We start from the raw sequence: 24994 nt of genomic DNA, 5'->3' as shown, positions 1-24994 counted from the left end.
GAAGATTACAAGGATTGCACGTGTACACTTGTTTAACGGATCCAGTTTAATCAAGTATAAGAGTTCGATAAGCTACTAATCGGCCGGCTGAACCCTGTTGTATGGATCCGCGACCGGAGAAATGGGTCGGATCGAAGTGTGAAACGGGTATCCGTTTTGATCGTCATCCCACGTTTTGATGTAGCTTGGTCGTTGTGGGTAACGGAGAAGAGAGCCCAAAGAAATGGAGAAGAGAGTCCCCAAAGACGGGTTCGTCTACAGAGTGAGCACCTCGGGAGAATGGGAGGAGCTGCAGAGGACGGGCGCCACTCTGGGCGGAAGTCTCGACCGAAGAACTGGTTGTATTCACCTCAGTGACCTTGATCAGGTAGGTACAGCGGAACCCGAAAATTCGCAGAAAGTGAAACAAAGAGATCTGATCGTCTCGTTTTCTTTTCGCTGTTGATCTTTTTGATGTATGAAATTGCTTAAAGTTTCAATCTTGGGCAGGTGAGGATGGTTCTGAACAACTTTTTCCGCGGTAGGGAGGACCTTTACTTGCTCCAAATCGACGCGACCAAGGTAAGTTAGGGCACAAGACTCGAACTCTTTTTGTGATAAGATAATGGTCACCTTAATCGCTCGCCTAATCCCTGGATGCTTGTGTCATATGATGGATTAATACCGATTATTTGGTGAAGAGCTTGTCAAAACCTACAGTACCTTCTGATGAAAACGTTTCTGTTGTCTGGGCATATATGTGTTATGTGTCATATGGCCTTCCCATCGATTACTTGTTGGAATATTGGGTATATGGATCATCTATGATGTTTGAAATAAATGTTGGTCTTTAGAACTTGTAATTTCTGGCTGACTTGTTGGTCATTGACATATAGATTTAGTTGAACACGAACACTTTCGATGACAATCGAATTTGTCCTTGTCTTTGATCAATTTTTGCAAATAGTTTATTTTGTTGAATATAGACATGGATGGTTGAGATCCTAGCTCTTTTAGAAAGATTAGATGCAGCACATCTGTTCTATTCTTAAGACAAATGGTTCGTCTACAAGTATTATGTATACATATGTTCATTGTTCACTTTAACTAATTTTTCTGCCATGAATGCTGAATCCATGCAATGGAATTTTGCCATAATTGAAAAGGTTGTATTGTTTCTTACACCATGGTTATGAAGTTGTGTTTGGAGACTTGCCACATGGTATGCTAAAGTAAACATGTAGCAAGGCTGCATTTGGAAGTGTACTGAAACTCAATGCACTCATCATTTGAGGAAGAGTTTGTACAACAGCAACAACTACTACGTTTAATCGCCAACTTTTAGCTCTGTTATAAAAACACACTTCTATGTCCTATGTTAAATCAAAGTATCTAAGATGACATGGATGCCAGTGCTTGTGTTTTAGATCCTCAGGTCTGATCATCATAATAAGAACTTTTAGCTCATGGGCAGTTTTTAGTTTCCACTGCACCTTCAAGCATCTAATCTATGTGATCACAAGCATAAGAAACTTAATTTAGATACCTGAACTAGTGATCCGATATAAATTTGTGTCATATTGGATGTGTTCCCTGTAAAAAAATTCTGTTGGATACCTTGATCTTGTCTTCTTCCATGTGCAGTTTGTTTACTTGATATCCCCATGCATTAACCAATCTTTAGTTTCTGGGTTGAATATAATTCACTTCTAGTTTTTTGATTCCTGCCATACGAGTGTCGTATATACAAAACATGAAGCCAGCAAGCTTCCTGCAAATGAGCTGAACGCAAACAGCAATCAAACACCCTCCCTTGCATGCAAGACTGACAAAAGAACTGGACAAGTCAAACAAAAGAAAACATCCTTCTAAACTGACATGACACAATAAATCAGAATTGTAAGTGGCTTTGAGATAAATCTGTTGTTTTCAACGTCTACAGTATTTCTTTTTTCATCAGAAATACAAATTCCACTGGAATCATATTCTCCAGCAACAGCCAATACCAACTGATCCCATCCCTTCTCGAAACATTCTCAAGTTATTCTTTCTCCAGATCTCCCAAACATTTGATGGTACTTCAGATTACCTTTTATCAAAATCTGCCTTGAAGTTCTGATTCACAGCCTAGAAAGAAATGATTACTTGTCTCAGGCAAATTACCACATAGGATACTTTTGATAAAAGAATATCCACATGTTTGTAATTTTCGTGGAGGACTTATTCCACTGCACTCTGCTTCGCTGCATTGGGCAGATCTCCTGTACTGTATTGTTCTTTCTTTTTCATCTAGCTTTTGGGAACTAAATTTAAGATAGTTAACTACTGTACATGGTCTTGTAGATAATTTAATTTTACACTGTCATATGTGTACTCACAATCTCTAACATTGCAATCTGGAGGTCAGCTTGATCGAGTGATTCCTAAGATTACATTTGTTGATGCTAAAACCAAATTTTGAAACGCTGTACCATGCATGTAAGTGCCACAAACCAATCTTGTTTTTATTATTATTATTTAATTCTTTTTTAAATAGCATTTCACAATGTCTCCTATGCTGTTTTAACATCTTCTATCTTCTATAATATGCAACAAAAAATTGGTAAATCATAATGTCATAACTATTTTGTGTTGAGTACATGGATATTTACCTGTCATTTTATACCGCCTTATAAGATAAAATCATCACACAACTTGAATTGTAGCTTCAACAAGCTCACAGGTTTTATTTTACTATTAAAGGTTGGTGAGGAGTTAATATATGAAGCTGCTGAGGGCACCTACTTTCCACATTTCTATGGCCCAGATCGGAGTTTTAGGCCGCTTTCTTTAGATGTTGTCTCCAAGGCGGAGAAACTGGAACTGAAAAATGCTGAATTCACTTGCAGTCTGCTGGACCAGGCATGAAGCTGATTCTGTTTCTTCAATTCACAGATTAACTTTTGCATTCGGCTTCAAACCATTGTAATCATGAAAATACTTATCGATTTTTGAATGAAAATGTTTGAAATTGCGGAACTGTCATCTATGTTTTGGTGGTCAAGGCCCATTTTTTCCGAACCTTTGGCACTTGAATGAGTCTGAGATCATGAACTATTACGACTTGCCTCTGCTGACTTGCAATGTGGTTATGAGCAACAACCGAGATGGGTATTCAGATGCTCCATGGACATTGATGTGTGAAGTTTTACTATCTGACAACAAGAAGAAGAGAGAATAGGAACTAAACTCTGAATCCTTGATGCCAAAAGGTGAAAAGAAATCAGGCAGGTAATCTGAAATGTTATCATTGCAAAACAGGGATTAGTCTTCCTGTTAGCTACAGTCATGGATGGGAAAAAACACACACACAAAACAAGGGCAATGCTTGTTGTCAATCTACTTCTTTTGGCCAAGCAAACAAGTCCAAGTTGGCTAATATTTATCAGCTAGCGCTTGTTGCTTGAATTCAAGCTTCAGAACACGTCTTTAGGGGTGTTCTGTGAGCAGAAATAAAACTTTCTTTTTGTCTGCCGAATAGGAAGAGCATCACAAAAAAGGCAACTTTATTGAGATTTTTGAAACCAGGGGGAGCAAGAAAAGCTGCAATGAGTATGGATATGCTTTTAAAGAATTGGAATTGCCATAGCATGTCTTTGACAATGGCTACAACGATTATATTTCAGCGACAAGGACAGAAAGAAATTACAAGTTATACAGAAGGTTTGCTATCGCCAGCAGGATGATCAAAGACCTGAACAATGTAGGATATATGCATCAGTAGACATTTCACCAACTATAAATCAACATGGTAATCACACTGAAGCAGAACAGAAAAGAACATTCTGATCCATGGTTCAAGCAGATCAGTGCAATCTTAAACATGCATAGATGTTACACATTTGACTTTGTGCGGCTGTTAGGCAAAGATCTTCTAGGACTTTGGAAGATGAACAGAGACTTCTTTATCTGCTTGAAGGGACAAGGATTCTACTACCATAGGAAACAGCATTCACTTATACTGTGTACATCGTTCACCAATCATAACAAGTGCATATCTTTCCTGGGGCAAATGGGCATCTGCTATTCGCAGGTCATTTTTATTTCAGCCAGCTTGTGATCCTAAACCGACACATTGCTTTCTTGCATGCTCTGGAATCAACTTTGCGACCATCACGGTTGGCACACCCTTCAACTCTGGTTGTCACAAAAGGATATCAAATAAATACGTTGAGTTCCTTCTAGGCCAACAGATTTGATGATGATAATAAGACCTGCAGAAGTCTACTTCATACAAAAGACTTACCATGAGGCTTGAAATTAAAGAGAGGGGGCAAAAAGCGACCATTGGGTAAGCGGGTACTTTGATTTCGAAGCTCATCAAAGAATGGATGAATTAATGCTTCCAACTGCATTTAATTATACAAAGACGCACGATAATCAAGCTGGATAAAAACATGAAAAATATTGATGAGGATATAAAGATGATCACAATATCCGTAGTTTATACTCACCGCAGAGCATCGCAAGCTTGGGGAGTATTGCAAAAGCCTAGAGACAAGATCCACAGCTTCAAGAGGCATTTGTTTATGGAATATCTGAGCAAACAGATGACAATAATAAGACTTCTATAGCAGATAAGTAAAAGCAAATAGCCTGAGTAGGTTATAGTTGGAAACCATAGGAAAACACTTATTATAGTACCTTGTGCCAAGGATGAACCTTTATCTGTGGGAATTTAAATTCATTGTAATTTGGGTTCATGCATTTAATTTCTTCCCTTGTGGGTGTACCTAGAACCTGAATTGGAAAAATACACATCATAAAAGGTCAGCTGTAGCAAATAGTAAAACGCAAACAAAGATATCGTTTAGGCAGCAGTAGAGGCATGGGTTAACAGTTGTATTACCTTTATTATTTCAACAAGTTGGTCAACTCCGCTTTCTCCTGGAAAGAGAGGCTACCAAATAACAAACCATTGTAAATTGGCATGTGAAATGTATGCAGGACTAGAAAGTATCCACAGAAAAAGTCTTCCATGTTAGTTTACCTGTCCTAGCATAAGTTCTGCAAGAACACACCCAGCAGACCAGATGTCGATTGCCGTAGTATACTCAGTAGCCCCAAATATAAGCTCAGGAGCCCTATAATATCTGGAACATATATATGAAATATTTGGTTCTCCTTTTACCTGCATAAACAAAAGAAAAGCTAAATGTATATGCTATTGAATTAAATCGATTGACATCAATTTGACAGATGAAAAGAAAAAATATATACCAAGACTTTTGCACTCCCGAAGTCACATATTTTTAGCTGGTGAGTGTGTGGGTTGACCTGTTTTAAGTAAAATGTAAGTTCACTACTGATTTAGGACATAAGAGATGAAACTCGTAATGAAATCAGATGAAACCCACATCAATGTCTCTGTATACTAAGCACCATATATCTCCAACCATTTCAAAATAACTTCAAGCGAACAAAAATGTAACTTTATAATTGATCAATAAAAAAATTAATTTATCAAGGTAAGAATAACAACCAACATTTATATTAGATTTAGTGGAATAAGGTGTTTAAAATGAAAAAAAATATATAAATACTAAATTAATACAATAGAGTGAATATATACCAGAAGATTCTGGGGCTTTATGTCTCTATGGCATACTCCAATGCTGCCATGAATATAGGCCAACGCTCTACAGATCTGTTGTAGTAACAAAACAGAATCAGAAAAAGTGCACCACAAGAATTCAAGAGTGTTCAGAGAAAAAAAAAAAGAAATAAACTATTTGGCATGTAAGATTGAATGTTCTGTCTATATTTTCATAAAATGAAATCTCCATCCTGCAGCATTGTGGAGCCAACAGATACACCTATCAGCAGCAAATATCAGAATATTTACTTCAAGAATTAGTCTTTGGTGATAAAAGTGACCCCAAAAAATTAGGTGTTGACTACACGAACAGTGAGGACTTAACAATAATAACTTTTAAGAATCTATTTAAACTTAATGAAATGCATATGTTGAAAATTCACCAACCAAAACAAAGGTCCAAAAAACAAATAATAAACAGAAGTTGCAACGACAGTAAACTCCTGCTAACCTGGTACATGTATAGTTTCACATATATTAGAGGCATTCGTTGGTTCATCTTGTTGTAGTGTTTGATAACATGATGAACTGTCTCTGGAACATACTCAAGTACCAAGTTCAGGTACAGGTCATCCTTCGTAGTAGTTGAGAAAAAACAATGCTTCATAGAAATGACATTTGGATGGTCAAGAAAGCGCATGGTCTGCAATTCACGGTTTTTATACCTCTTGTCTTGCAGAACCTTCTTTATGGCTACTGTTTCACCAGTCTCAAGACATTTAGCCTATAAACAGAAAAGAATAATGCCGATTACTATTATTATCTCATCTGCAGGATGATAAAAACAGAAGTACTTTGTAAGCTCAACTGTTTAGAAACTGACCTGGAATACTATACCAAATGAGCCATGTCCAACAACACGCTCAGCCATATAGCTTATGGTCTGCCATCAAAATGAACAGATTATTAAGAGAATGAGTGTGCAAATGCATTCATCCAAGAAAAATAAGGCTGAAGCATAAAGAAGAAAACCTAAGATGTTAACCATGTATGATACCAATTTATCTATAGTACCGAGCCAATCGAATTTTTTAGTCTTTCCTCCATAATTCATATCAAAAATCCAGTTCTTCTAAATAGGTTAAAACGCATTCCTACATTTCTATAGCATATTGAAAAAAGCTCTTTTTACCTGTTTTGGCTGACCATTTCTACCTCCAATTGTTGTAACAATTATATGACCAGTTTCTGTGCCATTCCCATCAACCACTGTTTCTTCAGCTTCCTGCAGTAGTTCATTAAATTAGTTGATTTGGTGAAACAACTAATTTATTGGCCGTATTCTACTATCATAGTGACACAAAGTACAAGCACTAGTCACTAGATGCATAACTGGTGTTACTCATCTACCTTGTCATCCCTTATTTTCATGTCTTTCATCTCATCTGGCAACCTGTCCACAGCACCAATTGTTCCACTGGTGTTTCTTAGCCCCATCGAGGGCACCACACTAATTGAAGTCATCCACTTCAATAGGAAATCCCCTCCTTTCAATTTGTCTTAAGCAAGACTATTAAAATTAAGTTGTTCATTTACCTGTTAAGAAAATGAAAGACATGTCAGCAGGCAGGCCGACAAACTATTCCTCTCGGTATCTCTCCTGGTCAATGAAAAAGTTCTCATGCAACAGAGGAAAAGATTAAGACAAATTCATGAACTTCAAGGAAATTTCATTTTGTAGGAATTTCAATTAAATTGAGTTGCACAAAAAGACCAAAAAAAAGAGCAAGAAGTAGATAAATTCTGTAAAAAATAAATTTTAAATTTCATGCATTCACAGAATTTGAAGTCCAATTCTTATGGGCTTTGCTGCTTGGAACTTGTGCCCTGAGGTGCATTCTAATATTTTGATCTGCCATGTCTCATGCCACACTTACAATCTTTGTATCTAATTGAAGATCTTCATTGTCTCTAACTTATCATTAACTTGAGTGTTTAATAGGTATGATCAGGAAGCTGCCAGAAAATCAAGAGGTGTGTAGAACTAAATGAATGTCATAGTTAATGCATATCACAGTACTAGTTATAGTAAATAAGAGCATGCTACTAGCAACCGAAACACATCACATGATGAATCAACAAAAATGCATTTTATACATGTGACCTATGGAGCAATTCAGAAACGTGATGTAAATTTGTTACATACTTACTAAGTAAATAGTTATTCAAAAAGGAAAACTCTTCAGAGCTTAGATTTCTAATTCAATCATCATCCACTAGTCTCCATTTACATAGATGCATTCTCATAAATAAATAGCTCGTCAGTGCACAATCACATGTTTAATTGTCTCACTGCATGTTCATGCAACTCTAACTTTAATTATTGATATTAACATCATCCCTCTAGTGCGCAACCAGCAATATTCCGCAACTTATTTGAGATTTACCAGCAAACGCAATGGCATCTATGCCATGAACACCAAGTGGTGTTACCTAAAGCTCATGAGAACCTTTAATTCAGTGGCATCCTCAGTCATTTCCAATCTTTCAGGAAGGTATACCGATCCAGCAAATAAATTTGTGTGGAAGTGTTCGGGAGGAATCTCCATGATTCCAAAAGAGATGCCCAACAAATTAACAAGGAAGAAACTAAAATTAGGAGTAAAACGAAAAGATTGACAGGAAAATGTGATGCTTGCAGCAACCTGAAAAGAAGAACAAGCGTACCCAGTAGCAGAGTAACTCACAATTCAGAATAAAGAAGATCTAGGGCTACATGACAACGAGTCCAATCGAGATTCAAAATCCCTAGTTTCCCTTAAGAAATCCTGTAATTATTCGCAAACAAATTACACACTGAAACGATCTCAACCAAACTCTCCCTCGAGGACAAACGCATCAAGCTCCCAGGATTTCAAGAAAGCAAAACGCATGATCCGAGGGCAAAAGCCAAGAAAAGGACCGATCTTGTCGCGAACCACACTAATCGACCGCTGAAACAAGATAAAGAAAGCAACTTTGGGAGCTCGGAGGAGATCTTACGACACCAACAACCGGTCCCGGAATCATCCTCCCAATTCACCGCGCACACGGAGACACAGATCGACGACCGCTGCCTGCTGCTGCTTCTTCTCCTCGTTGTGAACTGCGCTAGTGATCCAGATAGGGATCAGAGATCGAGGGGTCTCCAATGCGCCTCTCGATTGCTTGGTAGACGATTTTTCCACCTCTAATTTCTTGTTGTTGGTGGCAAAGGGAGGAAAAGGTGGTGGAGAGAGGTCAGAGGAGTGATGTGAGAACAGTCAAAAGAGAGCTGCTTTTTGATGGGCCGTTCCAAAATCGGATCCCACGCCTCCCCATATAATAATTACTGGAATGAAATGACATATATACCCCTAAGGAGACTCAATTACTTATTTGCCCTCGTTTTTCCTATTTTATTTTTAGTGTATTTCCTTTTTTTAATGAAGAGGAGTTTAAAATTGTTTTATTTTTTATGTAATAATTAGAATCAAGTGTTATTATAGAGTTGAATTTCTCAATTTTGGATGATTTACCGAAAAAATATTGGGTTTTAGATTTTCATCATCGATCATTTCTTTTTTTTTCAAATAATATTTTTTAAAAAATATATTTATCTTATCTCTCAAAGGTGATGGATCCAAGTTCTATTTATGTGGTTTATTATTTTTTTCTTAAAATAAACCAAAATGAAGAAAAATGGGATCAAATACTTTTTAAGAAACAAAATAAGTATTTAAAAATAAGAATAATATAATATAATATTTTTTATTTTCACCCATATAGTTTTACGTGTGTTAGACTCCTTAAAGATATTATAATATTACGTAAATGAAAATCTAGTAAGGTATTTCATAGTTAGTGTATTATTGTACAAACGATAAATGTCGAATTTAAGTAAACATATAAATATGTTATTGCCAATAACTCCATTTTGATTCTTAATATACTCATCAGACTCATATAAGTTAATCATACGTATTGTCCACTTCCAACGTGGGACTAATGGGATGTTACAATTATTTAATATCATATAATTTTTTTCTATTTTTTTTGAATGAAACAACAAAAACAATGAGAGGCATAAGGCTTATTAAACTCATGAAAGCCAAATAATTCAATTTGGAACTCAAATACCAACGTGAATCATCCAATTGTTTCAAGTGAAACTATAATGAATTGCTCTCTCTCTCTCTCTCTCTCTCTCTCTCTCTCTCCTTAGGTTGAATTAATCAAGTGAATTTATTTCTGAAAAGAAGAAAATGCCTGTGTTCCATCACCCTAATGGAGGTTTGGATTGGATTCGAATAAAATAAATAATATTCAATTCGAACGTCGATTTTTAGATAATTAAATGGTGATTCAAACATAGTGAAACTCGTAAGTATTATTTGTCAATCATAATAATAGCAAATTAGACTTCTTCACATATATCTTCGTTTTTCCATTGTTTTCTCTCTCTCTCTCTCTCTCTCTCTCTCTCTCTCTCTCTCTCTCTCTATTTTTTGGGTTTAAATCATATAATATATTTTTAGAATCAATAATAAAACCATAACAAATATGTTTTTTAGCCAAACTAAACAGCATCATTTTATACACCACAAAAAAATATCAATATCACGAGACTCATAAAAGAAAAGAAAAGAAAAGAAAAGCTTGACTTGGGAAGGAATCGAATGGGTTGTTGAAGATGGTGACGCCTCAGCAAAAGAAGACTTGTCCTCCCAAGGCTTTTTGTTTGGGTTTGCGTAAGAGAGATAGCGGCGATGCATCTGCAAGCGTGGCAACAAATGGAAGAGATGTTCCCAACTCTTTCGCACGAAGCCATCGTTTGATCCAACATGAAACGTATGAGGAGGGACCGAGTTAAACGTGGTTTGACCGATGTCAACGTCTTCCTTTGATCATGATCCGAGGAAGGTCGGTGAAATAGTAGCAGCAGCGCATGGAGACAGTGCAAGAAATCAACGTCTTCCTTTGATCATGATACGAGGAAGGATCGGTCGTACATGGATTCATGACGGTTGATCCTTGAGGGATGAGATGGTGCTTCTGTACGGTAGTCATCCTGAGACGACGTCATATGGCACCGTCCCGAACATATGGGACGAGATATGCCAAACAGCACATCGGTACGGATTCTGACTTAGCGTGTGGTGGTACTCCCTTTGCTGACTTGACTGTAGTGCGACGTGACATCGATTGTGACGTGTCTTGGGACGAGATATGTCAAACAGCACCTCGGTACGGATTCCGCGTGGGGGTGCTCCTTTTGCTGACTTGGCTGTAGTGCGACGTGGCATCGATTGTGACGTGTCTTAGACCCAAAATATATCTTATCAAGAAAAAGACACGGATGGCAAGAAAAAATACGTAATGAGTGGGGAGGAGGAAATATGAAAGAATAGGAAACAGGCTCTTAATTTTTCAAGGATTACGTAATTGTATGCTATTCAAAACTTTTTCTTTTTATTTTTCCGAGGAAAAGACAATTTATTGAATCTTAACGATCAAAACACAAACATCTGATTTGGACAGTCTATTGCGACCGATTTATACTAATATTTTCTTGAAACAAGATAAATTTTATGTATGAACTAAACATTAATATCTCATAATCAATCGAGTTTATCTCATGAAGTTGCATAAATCTATCTCTATCAATTTTTTCTTTATTTTTTATCATATTTTTATAATATTGATATGAGAAATATCATCGATCATTCATCATCTGATAAGTAACTATAGACATAATAATTTAGTCAACACAGAAAACAAAACCTATCTCTTTTATCCACTCATATGAATGTAAGTCGACGATTACAAATTATCTATCTTAGTTATCTACATAATAATCCAAAAGAAAATAATTATATATTATCCCTTGAGAAATATTATATAGCATATCCCTCACATTTTATCTGATATAAAAAGTTATTTTTGATACGATAACACAAGTCATCCTTTGAGTCATAAGTTCTTTAAACTAAAACCCTGATAAGCTCAAGAGATATCTTGACAATACCCTCATCCGTCCTGTGTATATGGATTCAAATCATGTCAGATTAACTATAATGCCACTGATTCTTCCTCTAATAAATATCAATTTATAATTAATATTTAATATATCATATAATATTTATTTTAAAATAACTAAATCAATTCTTATGAATTAATTAATTGACTCTTGACACCAATAGTTCACGATATCAAATTTGGTCCAATTATATTTACGATTAGAGAATTATAAATTTAACATGACTTGATCGAACCCCACCCAATTAAACAAATATGATATGGCGCTAAATTAGATCAAAAACCTCCAAAGTCACATCAATTTGGCGATCCCCAACCACTCAATCCCCGAGTCGGCAACCAACTACCGCACTTCAAAAAGTTCTTAGTCACATATCTAATTAGTGGCTCGTTTCTCCTAATTGCACTCTTTTTTTCTTTTTTTGAAAGGATAATAGACAGAGAATGTGGGATATGATCCCATGATCTTATGACGTTTCATTAAAATCTATGCTAATTTAATTAATTAATTGATTAATTAATATACTAAAATTTATTGATATCATTCTCCAAAAATTATCAATATGATTGTATCATTCTTTTGGGATTACAGCCAAAATCAAAACAGATCTAACATGTGTAATGCATGCTAGTGAATGAGGCAAGAGGGTGCGGACATCACAGATGGTGGCTTGGAAGAGTGGACGTGTATGTATACGCATCGTGATGTCAACAGGTTGAAAACCACAAGTCTCTCTCTCACACACACACACACACACCTAACCTTCACCTACCACCGCCATGGTGAATCCGGAACAAACGGCCCCACCAAGTAGTGGCTCACCACCATCTTCTTGTGGGGATTCCTCTCATTGGATGTCCTGTTGACCTTTTTTCAAGCATTATTTGTTGGAATCTGACATTTAAATATATATATATATATATATATATATATTTCACAAATGATCAAACTTAATTGGATTGGATATATGTGGATTCTTGAAAACTAATACTAAAATGCTTCAATTTTTACTTTAACCAATCCCGACATATTAAATTTCGAACCAAAGATATTTTTATTTTAAATTTTTTAAATGATGTTCTTTTTTTTTTAATCATGTAAGTCTCTTTATTGCCTTCGTCCTTTCGAGCCCTCTCGTAGTCAAAAACCTTGATATTTTCGTCCTTCTGTTCATTATCTCTCGGGTCTTTGTTACTTTTGCTCACATATTTCTTTTCATTATCACTGTTCGATTAGGAAAGCAAAATAATTTGAAAATAAGACAAGGAGGAGAGAGAAAAAGTCCTATGTGTGATCGAAGTGATGACATAAAACAAAAGTAGCGGGTTGAAGTATTGGAGAGTGAGGGGTGATAATGACGTGACGAAAACAAAGCAACGACGATGAGGACGATAATGATGATCGATCTTATAGGGTCTATGACGAGATCTTCGTGGATGAGACCTCTATGGACAACACGAGATGACGAGACCTAGTGACGAGACGGAGCAAGAAGTTGTGAGGAGGGACTTTTATGAGATTAAAAAAAATAAAAGGTATCATTAAAAAAAATAAAAATAGGGGTACTGAAAAACCAAAAAAAGAGTTTTTTTTTTCCGGAAAATCGCCCCAAAAAAATCTCCTTATTAAAAAATTGTTGTGACGGACCCAGTGGGGCCCTGCGCGGTTGGTCACCGAATCCGTGGGCCCCAGCTGCGGGTCTCTGTTCCTCGCCGACTCCAACCAAACTCAACTGCAGGATCCGAACTGATCCGACGGCTGCGATGGCGCGGTGGAAAAAGGTTCCTCCAGCCATCAGATCTGGATCTGAGAAACTCCTGTTACCCGTTTTGGGTTTCCTCGCCTCACCTGCCTGTCTTGTGATTGCCAGAAGCAGAGTGGATCTTATGGGGCCCGCACGTGAGTCCACGTTGTTGCCAATTACATTTTGTGTAAGTGAGAGGAGTCGGTCTTAAAAAGTTTGGAAAAGATACGTATAATCACAGACTCCAGCAGCGCCCTACCGCTTTGATAGCGGGCCCCATGATCATAACGCGATTCAACCACCGGGTACAAACCAGAGGAGGATACTACAGGGTTTGCAAAGAAGTATTTATTCGTCTATAAATATCGGGGTCGATCGGAGAGGAAGAGGCCGTGAAAGGGGTTGCTCGAGGAACTCCAGCTTGCAATCCGCGTCCAAAGGTGAGGACTTCTGCTTCTCCTCCTAGTCTGTTTCGGTCGCCTTCAGATCTCCAGCTGCTTTGTTCTTTTCTTCGTTAGATCGTTTAGTTTCGATGCTCTTCTCTTGTTTCTCGTGGTGTTGTTCTTTGGATCTTTGATCTGGAGAGGGATGGCTGGCTCCTCTTGATAAGCGCAGATTTGCTGTCTCTAGTTGTTCTTTCGGGTTTTAGATCTCTTCTTTTTTTTTTAGAAGAATCCACCACGCCCGCTCTGTTTTAGGTTTCGTTGAGCATTGCGGCAGAGATCTGCTAGGAAGCATGGAGATGCTATGGTTTTGATTTGCTTTTAGCTGGATCTACTCGGGACCCTGGGATTCTTGAGTTTCTAATTCATTTTCATGCGTCGAAACCCAACTTGGTCGTTCTCGTTGCAATAGTGGCTTACACTAAGATCAGATCTAACTTTCTTGCTTGATTGAGAGGATTTATTGATGAAATAGTGGCTTACACTAAGATCAGATCCAACTTTCTTGCTCGATTTAGAGGATTTCTTGATGAAATCATAAGATTTACTTTAAGATCGATGCGATGCACGATGGCAATATACAATAGCATGCCATTAAATTACTTCGTAGATCATTATCATGTGATTTGATACTATCCTCACTGTTTTCCAGATTGAACGAGATGGCCAGCAACGATACCTTCCTTTTCACCTCTGAATCCGTGAACGAGGGGCACCCTGATAAGCTCTGCGACCAGATCTCCGATGCTATTCTTGATGCCTGCCTCGCGCAAGACGCTGACAGCAAGGTTGCGTGTGAGACCTGCACCAAGACCAACATGGTCATGGTGTTTGGGGAGATCACGACCAAGGGCAACATCGACTATGAAAAGATCGTTCGCGAAACGTGCCGCTCGATCGGATTCGTGTCCGATGATGTTGGCCTGGACGCCGATCACTGCAAGGTGCTCGTCAACATCGAGCAGCAGTCTCCTGACATCGCGCAGGGCGTCCATGGGCATTTCACCAAACGCCCTGAGGAGATCGGTGCCGGTGACCAGGGCCACATGTTCGGGTACGCAACCGACGAGACCCCCGAGTTTATGCCCCTCAGCCACGTCCTTGCCACCAAGCTCGGTGCCCGCCTCACGGAGGTCCGCAAGAACGGCACCTGCCCTTGGCTGAGGCCCGACGGGAAGACCCAGGTCACGGTGGAGTACCAGAATGACCACGGCGCCATGGTGCCCATCCGCGTCCACACCGTGCTGATCTCCACCCAGCACGACGAGACCGTCACCAACGACGAGATTGCTGCCGACCTCAAGGAACATGTCATCAAGCCTGTCATCCCCGAAAAGTACCTGGACGAGAAGACCATCTTCCACCTTAACCCGTCCGGGCGCTTCGTCATCGGCGGTCCCCACGGAGATGCTGGGCTCACCGGCCGCAAGATCATCATCGACACGTACGGTGGCTGGGGAGCTCACGGTGGTGGCGCCTTCTCAGGCAAAGATCCCACCAAGGTCGACCGCAGCGGCGCCTATATAGTCCGACAGGCGGCGAAGAGCATTGTCGCCAGTGGCCTCGCTCGCCGCTGCATTGTGCAGGTGTCGTACGCAATCGGTGTGCCTGAGCCTCTGTCGGTGTTCGTGGACACCTACGGCACTGGCAATATCCCAGACAAGGAGATCCTGAAGATTGTGAAGGAGAACTTTGACTTCAGGCCGGGAATGATCACCATCAACCTCGACTTGAAGAGGGGAGGCAATGGCAGGTACCTCAAGACTGCAGCTTACGGACACTTTGGAAGGGACGACCCCGACTTCACCTGGGAGGTGGTCAAGCCTCTTAAATGGGAGAAGCCTGCTGCCTAAAAACCTACCATGCATGTCTTTACATCTACATCGTTCTTATTAGCTGTTGTAGAACTCCCAATCTTTTTGGTAGTTCTGATTCCAATCGTTCCATGTTATTTTGCCTGTCTCCTGTTCTTGATGTGCTCTTGTCGTTGGTTTGATGAAAGAAGAGGAAGTGTGCGTTACTCTTTCTAGAGGTGTTGGGGGCATTGATATTGTACTCTATTAAGTTGAGAAATGATGCTTATGGATCTTGCAGTTTATCTCAATGCATTATTTCCAGGAAGGATAAGCATTCTTTTTTCTCTTCTATGATCATAAAATTTTGCTAATTCCTGTGCCAATTATGAGTTTAAATCAAGAGAAAAAGAAGACTAAACGAACTGAATAATCCTTATACAAATTAATTCTGAAACTATTTATTACGTACCAGTCAAATACATCTTCCCAATGTTCATCACATTAGCTTTCAACAAGCTGTAATCATTCACGAAGTAATCTACTAAAGTATTAAATATGAGCAACATCTACTTGTTCATTATCTCTCAATTGTCTCATTGCCTCGACCAGTCGCCCAAAGCATTACATCAGAGATTTAGAATAGGATCTGATAAATAGAAATACCATCATCCATTTGCATCAGAACTAAGAGACGATAGAAAAATAATAATGTGACCAATACTTCAGTATTATATGGCCGACATCTTAGTATCAAATAACTAATATCTCAATGTTATGTTCACTTCCATCATGTGTGGCTGACATGATGACACTCTCCAAATGTTACTGACCCGTTACATATTCTCTAGATTCGATTTAACACAATTTCACTTGGGTTGGGGAATACATGAAACCATCCCCGACATCAATACACGTCTATCAGTATAATGATCCTAAGTCACACTACAAAAGGTTTCAAGTGCGAGATTGTCTCATTCAATTAGTGCCTTCGGCTTTACCATTCTCAGCTCCTCATCGACACCAAACTCCCAAACTAACTCAAGCATCAAAGAACTTTTACCTAATACACCCCCGACGTAGTTTTGTAGGATTCGACATCTCCTGAATTTGGTTGTTCCTGATACCAACAAGAGTTAGACATGAAATGAGATCTCGATTGGCTCCGAGTCATATCCAACTTGGGCAATTGAATTTCAACTCATCATTAATTGATTCTAAGAAAGATATGCACAAATTTCTTTGTCAGATATGCTCAAAATTACCAGAAAGGAATGTGGATTGACACCTACAGCTTACATCCCCTCGTCTTCTTCCGACTGAGCTCCTCCAATTGCTCAGACAGTCTATTAGGATCTTCAACCTTATCCACGTTTTGAAATTCATTTATGCAAATATACATAGGAAAGATAACAGTCAGTTCTCAACAAAAAATAAGCACAAAATAATTTATTATGCTTAATTACCTAAAAAAAATGCTTAGATGAGGATTGGAAGTGACTCAGACAGGTAGATTATTTGCTCTGATGATAGGCCTCTCCAGACTCAGATAACTAAACTAATCTTTTGACACATGCAAAGAACGAGCTTCTACATCTTTGCGTTGAATAACATTTCTTTGCTTTCCAGTGTAGACGGGGTGAGAAAATTAGAATTTTAAACTGAAGACCGATCTAAGTTTTATTTTCTATAATTATTTTATATTTTTATTAATATAAATGGATGGATGTTAATATTATTTATTTTAGATTTTGCATTGGTCAAACAGGTTCATTGAATGAGTTCTTTTTTCTTTAAGCACAAAAGAAACTCTATTACACCACCACATTCCAGAAAAACTGGTTCATGAGTTTTAAAAAAGGGAAAGAAGGAAACAAAAAAAAGAAAGGAGTGATTAAGGGTACTTTTGTCGTTTTGAATGTATGAACATTCTATTGGAAAAAATAATAATATTGGTATGATATGCAGGAAAAAGATAAAAACAAGAATTCAAAAAAGAAAAGATCAAGTTGTGACAGGCACCTCATGATCCGCTAATTAAAGGCTGGTTGCGTTGTATTAGATCATCCTCCTTTCCATGCTTATCTAACTCAGACCAACCTTCTTTTCTGCCTTTTCTCCAATTCGTTCCACAATATCTAGTTGTCCACACTGCATGTGTCCTATCAGAGCATGCCACTGAAAGAAGAAGAAGAAGAAGAAGGCACAAGTAGAATAAACCTCTCATCCTCTACTAAATTCTGTAGAATCCTAGCAAACTGCTCCTCCCCGATTCCAGAAGTTGATGCTAGATACAAGTTGGAATTTAGCAGTCAGTGGCCATATAGCAAAGAACAGAGAAGAGAGGTAGAACCTGGATATGCCAAGTAAATGGAAGGCTTGCATTGAACATATGTAAAGGTTCCTCCATGACCGTTCAAGTCAAGTCAACTTTCTATATTTATTTTTATTCAAATCGCATGGACAAATCGACTCTGTAGCAGTGAATTCCTTGAGGGTATTCTTTCCCACACTTGGCTTCAGTCTGTATGAGTGAACGCTTGGATCTGTTTAGGAAAGCACAAAAGCAGATCCACTGCTTTATTCAATGTATAAAAGTAATATACGCTTTCTTACCATATCCCACTGGAATAATTGCAAGTGTCATCCCCCATACCCAACAATCTTGATTCCTTAATTAGTATAAATCGATCCTCATGAGAAATCACTCTAATCATCCATACTGGCGTACTCTTTGTTTCTTCAATTAGGGTCTTCCTGTGAAGGTGGTATTGTTGATGCTTCTCTCTAACTTCTCTCTTTTTCTTCTCTCATTTTTGTTTCAGCTTTTCATGTTGCATTTGATCTGTTGATCTCATTCCCCTATCTTGAGTGAAGCATGATGGTCTTTCTGATTCTTCAGGGGCTCTCTAATGATTATTGTGCTTATGTTTCAGTCTTTGAGGGAACAAAATTTGAGAATGGAAGCTGCTGTAAGTGAATCCAAGTACGAGTGTCTGCTCTTTGGTGAGTTCAGACTTCAGACACAGTTATATTTGATCTGATCTTTAATGAAGCCTTACATACCTATTCACTAATTTTCAGATTTGGATGATACCTTATATCCTTTTAGTTCAGGCATCTGTGTCGCTTGTGGCAAGAACATTGAAGGTAAAATTTAGCTGCAGCAGCATTACATCTGATTCCATAAATCCAGTCTCTTCTGATTACTTCCATTTATCTGAAATGAATTATCCTGGTCTTTCGAGATAAATATATAGCCAGGCAATGAGTTATCACACTGATCTCAGGGTTGAATTGTGTTGAACCACAGATTACATGCTGCACCATCTCCAAATAGAAGAAAGCCAAATCCCAGAAATGTCCCTGGAATTGTACAAAGAGTATGGGACAACAATAGCTGGTCTTAAGGTGTGAACTTCTACTTGATCAAGAAGCATGTCAAATTAGCCGTGATCCACTGAAACTTCTTTGTTCCTCTTTTTGTTGACAGGCACTGGGTTACAAATTCGACAACGATGAGTTCCATGCATATGTTCATGGAAAATTGCCATACCATACACTGAAACCTGATCCTTTGTTGAGGAATCTGCTTCTTTCAATGCCACAGAGAAAGATGGTAAGCGAGAACTGCGAACTCGAACAAGAATTCTGGTAATTTACTCCTCTTTGATGTGATTAACTGCCATCTTTTTCTCAGATCTTCACAAATGCAGACAAAGCTCATGCTGCAAGAGTTCTAAGCAGGCTGGGCCTGGAAAACTGCTTTGAAGGAATCATATGCTTCGAGACACTGAATCCAACTGAAAAGGTCACTACTACTCTCAGAGACAATGTATCAAACACTGATAGGGCCAATTGCGAGGGAAGAATACTCTGCAAGCCATCTTTGGAAGCCATCGAAACCGCCATGAGGATCGCAAACATCGATCCCAAGAAAACAGTAGGCCACAATTTACAGATCACTTCCCATATCCATTCACAATCGGACATGAACTGATTGATAGTCTCCGGCATGCAGATATTCTTTGACGACAGCGCAAAAAACATTGCAGCAGGAAAGGCAGCAGGTCTTCATACTGTCCTTGTAAGTCAATACTCCCCCCTCTTTCTCCAGAGTTTTTAAGGATCATGCAGCTTCTTCTCCTAAAGCAAACAAAGCAAGCATATATCTAAAGATCCACAGGATTCACAAGAATCATGTCACTGTTGGGCGATCGTGCAGGTTGGGAGGTCAGTGCCGGTACCAGGGGCTGATCTTGCACTGGAGAGCATTTACAACATAAAAGAAGCATTGCCTGAGATATGGCAGGATGGAAAGCAGACGAAACCAGTTATTGCGGCCACCGCAGTGGAAGAAACCACAGTCCTTGCATGAGCATCATCATTGGAGGAATCAACGGACAGCCATTCAACATATATGACAAGTATGGATATATAACATTGTACTTGGGTTATAAGCATTGTGGATGCTTTATATGCTCTTGGTCCATTTTGGGAGACCAGAGTGTAAACTTCTCTTACTTTTCTTAAGGCTCTCATGAACAATCTTATCCTGGTGTCAAAACCCACCCTCACTACTGATTAAGATTATTGATAACTAATTTTAGATGATTCTTCAGAAACCATCCATGTTGTACAACAAATAAAGATTTTGATTGGACGACCAATGATATTAAAAATTAAAATGTTTGGCAAGCACAATGTATATTAAGTTCTAATCTCTCCTCTCCCATACAAGTTGGACTCAGCTTGATATATAAAATTTAATGCTAGGAAGATCTTACTTAAATATTAATTAAAAACCTAATGAAGAGAGAGAGAGGTAAATATAAACTCACAAACTACTCTAATGAATAGAAAAAGGCAAAAACAAGATTTAAACTCAAAAACTACTTAGTATTATTATGATGGGCATCTTAATTGGATGTTGTAAATATTACATGTTATAAAAATTTAAATTGTTAGGTAAGGATAGGCTCTTACATTAGTAAATTATAGATAATAATATTCTTTTAGAAAAAAATTATAATCATAATGCATGCATTTATACCATAATTGCTTCATAGATATCCGAATACATAATCGAATTTGGATTTGGATTCTCAAACAGGTTTCTTACATGTTCTCCATGCAGTTCATGTAGTAATGCTTGCAAAAACCAAAACAATTAATCAACCAAAATGATAGCAACCAATCACATTGCCCTACCTGCAAGTCTCTTCATTAACTTGCATTGATGCCTATGAGACTCGGATGGTCAAAAAATATTAAGGCCTTATTGGCTAATATTGTTATGATAGAAGATTAATGCATGATTCAAGGGACACACAAGTGAAACAATTAATCAAGTTGTAAATGTACATTAATCATAAAAAAATTATTTATTTTTTACAAAAGGTAAATGGATTCGAGCACCTTATGATATAATTCTTCACTAAAGCAATCCTTAGTGGATCTTCAAAATTATCTAACCGTGGGTTGATCTACTTTAGATGGAACAACATATACACCATAAACTTAAAGAAAAAGAGAAGAACATCATCATATAAAGGTTTCATCACTCAATGCTTTTCTATATGCAATAGCAACAAGAAATTGAGTTGGGAGATGCAACCTACTAAGCTTTTCTACACAGATGAGTAGCAAATAGTCTTAATTGTTTCAGATGAATTACTGAAATCATCAAGAGACATCCTGTCAGGGTGATTCATAGAAAACAGCAGAGCATTAATCAATGACAGATGAAATGGTCCCAATCCAATGTACACAATAGTAGATAACATTAAACCGTAAAAGAAAAAAAATCTAAATGCCCGAAAAATCACATGCTCAAGAAGTTGCATTATGTTATCATATCATGTAGCAGCTCTGATATTGCCTACAATAAACGAAGAACTTCCATGAACTGATTAACCAAGACAGGAAATATCAGAGTAATGACAAAGAACACATCCAATTTTACTATTGAAGAAACAAACCTGGAGGCAATAATCTAACTCTATGGTCAATAGCTACGGTTTCTTCTTTTCTTAATGGATGCCGAAGAAAGAACCAACATTTCTGGAGGTCTAACAGATCGTCACTCTTACTGGCAGAATTCTTAGAACATACATGTTGCCCGGTCGATGCAAGCAAAGAATCAGGAGAGCATGCATCATAAGCAAATAAATATTCTCAAAAAGGAAACAGAAACTCTCACTTAACAAGAATAGAAACAAAATTGTGGATAGGTGATGGCACGATGCATCATAACATATTCTATTAAGTAGATTCCTAAAACAATGATCTAAGCTTATTGCAATTATGTTCTGGCACCGGAAGGAATATAACAATGAACAATGATGTGCCTTTTTCATCTGTTCATACGTGCTCTTTCAACTTTAGAAGAACCTAGAAAAAGCTATCTTTCGTCTTGAATTCATTTAAACCTATTGCTCATGTCAGGCCTCCGAGCATCGAGTCTGCTACTCCATTATGGTTCTTACCTATAACATATTACGTTATTGATGACTATATGTTGCTGAGTCATTCATATTGCTAACGTAGAAGTATTTAATAAAATAATTAACAAGAACAGATAATTGTTATGCCATTGAACATTATACAAAGTCCAATACCAGATTTCTATATATCAAGTACACGCAAAGAAAATCGTACAAATCTAGAGATAACATGGAACATGATCCAGCTAGCATCAACTGTTTCCACAAATACAACACAGACATAGAAACTTGAAATTTTAAACAGGTCAACTATCATCGAGCAGCTTCAAGGCACCAAGCTTGGTGACTGGCCATACCTTGTCCCACATGAAGTGCTTACACATTTTCCAGGGCAAGGTCGCGCCAAACATCTCTTTCAACTGGTTGACTTTCCTGATCTGGATGGTTAGAAACAAAATAAATAAATAACTAGCTATTGCGAGTAGGTCACTTTGACATTTAACCAATATAAGAAAACAATCAATCTCCAATAGCACAAAATTAAGAAAAAAAATTATTATGTTCATGCTCACCTCACCAGGCAGAATAGAATATTCTAGCATATTGGATGAAATTGGCTCTCGATGTAATTCAAGCACCAAAGTAATCTAACTGTTCAAATAATTCTTAAGGAACTTATGTACACCTCAAATCATGATTTTTTTATCGCAACTTTAAAAACGGGTGTCTCCTCTTGGAAATTTGCTGTACACCCTGAATCATCCAAGAAATCAGGTTGTACTATAATATTCTTTGGATGTAACAAATCATGATTTGGGGTGTACACCCCATATTATAGTACCGGAGATTTGCATCATCAATAGCCAATGTCATGCAACATTGCATACACACCTTGCATGTTAACAATATTTCTTCAATCTCCTTTTGTCATTCAAAATATAGATTCAATATAGCCGAAGATTTTACATTCTAGAACTTATTCACAATAATTCTAATTCTTTTCTTGTTGGATCAAAATTGTAACACATATATTCAAACTTAATTTTGATTTAAAATCATTATTATTTTTGTACATCTATGCAGTTTTAATAAAAATAGTTGTTCTAGAAGGTGGTCACTATACTATAGTTCTTTAAAGTGTTAACCGCTACCATATGTATATAATAGTATTAGAAAGAGAGAACCAAAATCTGGATGCAAGCAACAGGTTCTTGCTAAAACAATAAAGCCAAAGATAAAAAAACAACTGGAATTTAACATGGTAAGACCCTCAATTACTTGAGGGAAACATCCACGGGCAAGCTAGAAGGAATTCACTATAAACAAATACAAGTACAATCTTCTCCTTGATACAAGGAGAAACACAACACTTTCTCTCCTCTCTTATGATAGGAGAAATCAGGGTCGCGCAACAGGATGTTGAAACTTCCCACATCACATGGGTCACATGGGAGGTTGCAACCTCTCTCATCCCACAAGTGATTTCTACAACCACCCAATCGCACGGGAGGTGGTTGCAACCGCCTGGGTGGTATCGAGACAAGCTCAGGAAATCCAAGTGTTGTGAAATTACTGTTCATGACAATAAGTAGGAATGTAGTTCAAGCAACATCCCGCTTGATCTGGGAGAGGGGACGGTTCCAAGACTCACTACAGCAAGTTTGTAACAACTGCTTCAAAACCATTTTAGTATCATCAATTTTTTTTTTCCAAAAAAATGCTAAAATCTTAAATGGTTAAACCCTAACCTTAGGTTCTGCCATTGTATGGCCCTGACACTACTCTAGTTAAGATTATTCGTTAAAGAATAAGACATTTTGATATTAAGCATGTTAGTGAACATGGAGATTGTAACTTCTGTTATGATAAATTACTTGATTTTCTAATGAAGTAATTGATGATCTGTATTAGTTTGTCCACTTTTTGCACCTTTTGTTATGATAATTACTTGATTCTCTAATGAAGTAATTGATGATCTGTACTAGTGGTCTACTTTGGATTTGTTCCGCCAAGCATACGGCCAACTATCCACCATGAGAACTCTACCACTAAGTATTATTGCAAGATGTGTCAACTATATAATCAATTTCCAAAAAGGATTTATCAAACTTGACTTCTTAATGAATATTATCCTTTTGGCACCATAGTAAATATTGGGAGTAGCTATTGACAATTATTTACCAACTGCAGGTTTGAGTTAACAATCACAAAACACCTTAGATCTTACTAAAATTACCTTCTACAACTAACATGAGGTATTAGCCATGAATTGGGAAAGAGTAAAGCAAATATTAATGCGGGTAAATAATTGGATCAGAGCAGAATCCAACTAGGGTTCAATCGGATACTCAGAACGGCATCTTCCGCTATACGAAAAAGGGGAGTAGTTTAGGGTTCGCTTACGCGCTTCTTCAGCGTCGTCGGTCTTGGCGACCATTACAGGCGGCAGCGGGATATCTGAAAACGCAAACAAACAAAAGAAGCTTCAGTACAAGAAACGATCGGCAAGGGGATAGATCGGTCGATTCAAGTAGAATTAAACGAAGAGAAAAAGGAAAAGCGGGGTGAATAGAGCGAGAGGTGATACCATCGTCGGGGAGAGTGTCACGCATCCACTCCTCGTCCACAATGTCGATGAGAATGCCCATGCTAAGCTGCTGCTCTGCCATCTCCTTGGCCTTCTTCCACTCTCCGCCGCCGCCCTCCTTTCTTCCGCCTTCTATTTAGAACAGTTCGAGTTCAGGAGATACCAGCGGATCGGGGTTTTTGGGATAGATGAGTCTACCCGATCCGACTCCTTTAAAACGGACTTTTACTATACCCCATCCGATACGGGTAGGAATTATTTAGACATTTATATTATTAGACCGGTTTAAGATAAATTGGAAAGTTAAATATGAAAATGAGTGACTTTGCAAGGATATGTATTATATAATTTTATATTTTTTATTAAAAT

The 24994-nt window shown here is 37.9% G+C and overlaps 5 protein-coding genes across 5 annotated transcripts; 3 read left to right on the top strand and 2 right to left on the bottom strand.

The window, feature by feature from the left end:
• Nucleotides 1-198: 198 nt before the first annotated feature.
• On the top strand, nucleotides 199-2998 carry LOC135628220 (uncharacterized). The gene is made up of 3 exons (XM_065134786.1): nucleotides 199-367; nucleotides 490-561; nucleotides 2722-2998. The coding sequence occupies exons 1-3, from the start codon at nucleotides 224-226 to the stop codon at nucleotides 2884-2886; spliced, it is 381 nt and encodes a 126-aa protein (XP_064990858.1). The 5' UTR covers nucleotides 199-223; the 3' UTR covers nucleotides 2887-2998.
• Nucleotides 2999-3757: 759 nt separating this feature from the next.
• On the bottom strand, nucleotides 3758-8881 carry LOC135629674 (shaggy-related protein kinase alpha-like). Its single transcript, XM_065137405.1, has 13 exons — nucleotides 8597-8881; nucleotides 6965-7150; nucleotides 6747-6839; nucleotides 6438-6497; nucleotides 6066-6338; nucleotides 5591-5665; nucleotides 5239-5295; nucleotides 5009-5149; nucleotides 4868-4918; nucleotides 4663-4758; nucleotides 4473-4556; nucleotides 4265-4367; nucleotides 3758-4155 (listed from the first exon to the last, which is right to left on the bottom strand). The coding sequence occupies exons 2-13, from the start codon at nucleotides 7076-7078 to the stop codon at nucleotides 4064-4066; spliced, it is 1239 nt and encodes a 412-aa protein (XP_064993477.1). The 5' UTR covers nucleotides 7079-7150; nucleotides 8597-8881; the 3' UTR covers nucleotides 3758-4063.
• A 4769-nt stretch (nucleotides 8882-13650) lies between these two features.
• On the top strand, nucleotides 13651-15903 carry LOC135628541 (S-adenosylmethionine synthase 1). The gene is made up of 2 exons (XM_065135273.1): nucleotides 13651-13796; nucleotides 14452-15903. Exon 2 carries the CDS (start codon nucleotides 14462-14464, stop codon nucleotides 15650-15652), a length of 1191 nt encoding a protein of 396 aa, XP_064991345.1. The 5' UTR covers nucleotides 13651-13796; nucleotides 14452-14461; the 3' UTR covers nucleotides 15653-15903.
• Nucleotides 15904-18901: 2998 nt separating this feature from the next.
• Nucleotides 18902-20471, top strand: LOC103987260 (uncharacterized protein C24B11.05-like). The gene is made up of 5 exons (XM_009405511.3): nucleotides 18902-19003; nucleotides 19086-19211; nucleotides 19293-19535; nucleotides 19614-19679; nucleotides 19818-20471. The coding sequence occupies exons 1-5, from the start codon at nucleotides 18911-18913 to the stop codon at nucleotides 19968-19970; spliced, it is 681 nt and encodes a 226-aa protein (XP_009403786.1). The 5' UTR covers nucleotides 18902-18910; the 3' UTR covers nucleotides 19971-20471.
• A 1688-nt stretch (nucleotides 20472-22159) lies between these two features.
• On the bottom strand, nucleotides 22160-24787 carry LOC103987268 (anaphase-promoting complex subunit 13). Its single transcript, XM_009405522.3, has 3 exons — nucleotides 24626-24787; nucleotides 24442-24495; nucleotides 22160-22475 (listed from the first exon to the last, which is right to left on the bottom strand). Exons 1-3 carry the CDS (start codon nucleotides 24705-24707, stop codon nucleotides 22414-22416), a joined length of 198 nt encoding a protein of 65 aa, XP_009403797.1. The 5' UTR covers nucleotides 24708-24787; the 3' UTR covers nucleotides 22160-22413.
• Between the last annotated feature and the right edge of the window lie 207 nt (nucleotides 24788-24994).

The sequence above is a fragment of the Musa acuminata genome, chromosome BXJ3-1 (genome assembly GCF_036884655.1).
Source record: "Musa acuminata AAA Group cultivar baxijiao chromosome BXJ3-1, Cavendish_Baxijiao_AAA, whole genome shotgun sequence".
In the NCBI taxonomy this organism is placed as follows: Eukaryota; Viridiplantae; Streptophyta; class Magnoliopsida; order Zingiberales; family Musaceae; genus Musa; species Musa acuminata.
Note: the sequence above shows the minus strand (reverse complement) of the source record. Positions and strands in the feature narration are given on the sequence as shown.